General features: G+C 53.1%; 1 protein-coding gene across 1 annotated transcript; it reads left to right on the top strand.

The window, feature by feature from the left end:
* Positions 1–315: 315 nt before the first annotated feature.
* Positions 316–1,752, top strand: LOC137634846 (adhesive plaque matrix protein-like). The gene has a single exon (XM_068367399.1). The coding sequence runs from the start codon at positions 316–318 to the stop codon at positions 1,750–1,752; it is 1,437 nt and encodes a 478-aa protein (XP_068223500.1).

Genomic DNA, 1,752 nt, shown 5'->3' on the forward strand with positions numbered 1-1,752 from the left:
CAAACAAATAAATAAACGACAGGATTGAATACACACCCTTTGCTTCTGACTAAGGCAAGGAATACTGTGCTCACACTCAACATTGTAGAATAAAATGCCCCATCACTCCACAAAGCATTCTACAAATCTGGCCAAGCACAAAATGTCCTGGCATTGACAGGGGAGAGCCATATGGACTAATGACTCCTACACTAGAGGATTACCGCTCGGGGTAAACAACATATCATATCTCCCCCCGCAACTGATCCCCTACGAATGCAAAGTGAACTCTATTTACCTGTTGACCCATAATGTACACTCTCATTAGCCTGATATATGAGACCTGGGGTGAATCTAAATCGCCCTATCGTCCCTCGAGAGCCACCATCTCCCCATACCATCTATCGAGAGCCACCATTTCCCCCTACCATCTATCGAGAGCCACCATCTCCCCCTACCATTTATCGAGAGCCACCATCTCCCCCTATCATCCAGCGAGAGCCACCAACTCCCCCTACCATCTATCGAGAGCCACCATCTCCCCCTACCGTATGTCGAGAGCCACCATCTCCCCCTACCGTATGTCTAGAGCCACTATCTCCCCCTACCGTATGTCTAGAGCCACTATCTCCCCCTACCGTATCTCGAGAGCAACCGTCTCCCCCTACCGTATGTCGAGAGCCACCATCTCCCCCTACCGTATGTCGAGAGCCACCATCTCCCCCTACCGTATGTCTAGAGCCACTATCTCCCCCTACCGTATGTCTAGAGCCACTATCTCCCCCTACCGTATCTCGAGAGCAACCGTCTCCCCCTACCGTATGTCGAGAGCCACCATCTCCCCCTACCGTATGTCGAGAGCCACCATCTCCCCCTACCGTACGTCGAGACCCACCATCTCCCCCCTACCGTACGTCGAGAGCCACCATCTCCCCCTACCGTCCAGCGAGAGCCACCATCTCCCCCTACCGTATCTCGAGAGCCACCATCTCCCCCTACCGTATGTCGAGAGCCACCATTTCCCCCTACCATCCATTGAGAGACACCATCTCCCCCTACCATCCGTCGAGAGCCACCGTCTCCCCCTACTGTTCATCGAGAGCCACCATCTTCCTTTACCGTCCGTCGAGAGCCACTATCTCCTCCTACCGTCCATCGAGAGCCACCATATCCCCCTACCGTCCATCTATAGCCACCATCTCTCCCTACTGTCCATCTATAGCCACCATCTCTCCCTACCGTCCATCTAGAGCCACCATCTCCCCCTACCGTCCGTCAAGAGCCACCGTCTCCCCTTACCGTCCGTCAAGAGCCACCGTCTCCCCTTACCGTCCGTCAAGAGCCACCATCTTCCCCTACCATCCGTCGAGAGCCACCATCTCCCCCTACCGTCCGTCGAAAGCCACCATCTCCCCCTACCCCTGTCCATTTCCAGAAGGCCCCCTCCCGTCTACTGTTTCTCTCTCCCCTTCATTCATTGACTCCCTATCACGTTTCTCCATTGGGTCAACATTTTCGGTGGTCAGCGCTTCCCTGTCGCCAACCCTTTCAACCACTGATCAATTTTCGGCGGCTGGAATCGTGTCTGCTTTTCTCGTTTGCTTAGAATTCAGCCGTTTACGAATATTCAATGGGGATTTCCTAAGAGCATTTTCCTACTACTACTACTACTACTACTACTACTACTACTATACTAATTGTTTTTTAATGAGGCGCATTTGCACTGACTGGCAGGGGGGCCCCTTTAGCTCGGAAAAGTTTCCTGCTAACTGA

This window comes from Palaemon carinicauda, chromosome 45, assembly GCF_036898095.1.
Source record: "Palaemon carinicauda isolate YSFRI2023 chromosome 45, ASM3689809v2, whole genome shotgun sequence".
NCBI classification, from domain to species: Eukaryota; Metazoa; Arthropoda; class Malacostraca; order Decapoda; family Palaemonidae; genus Palaemon; species Palaemon carinicauda.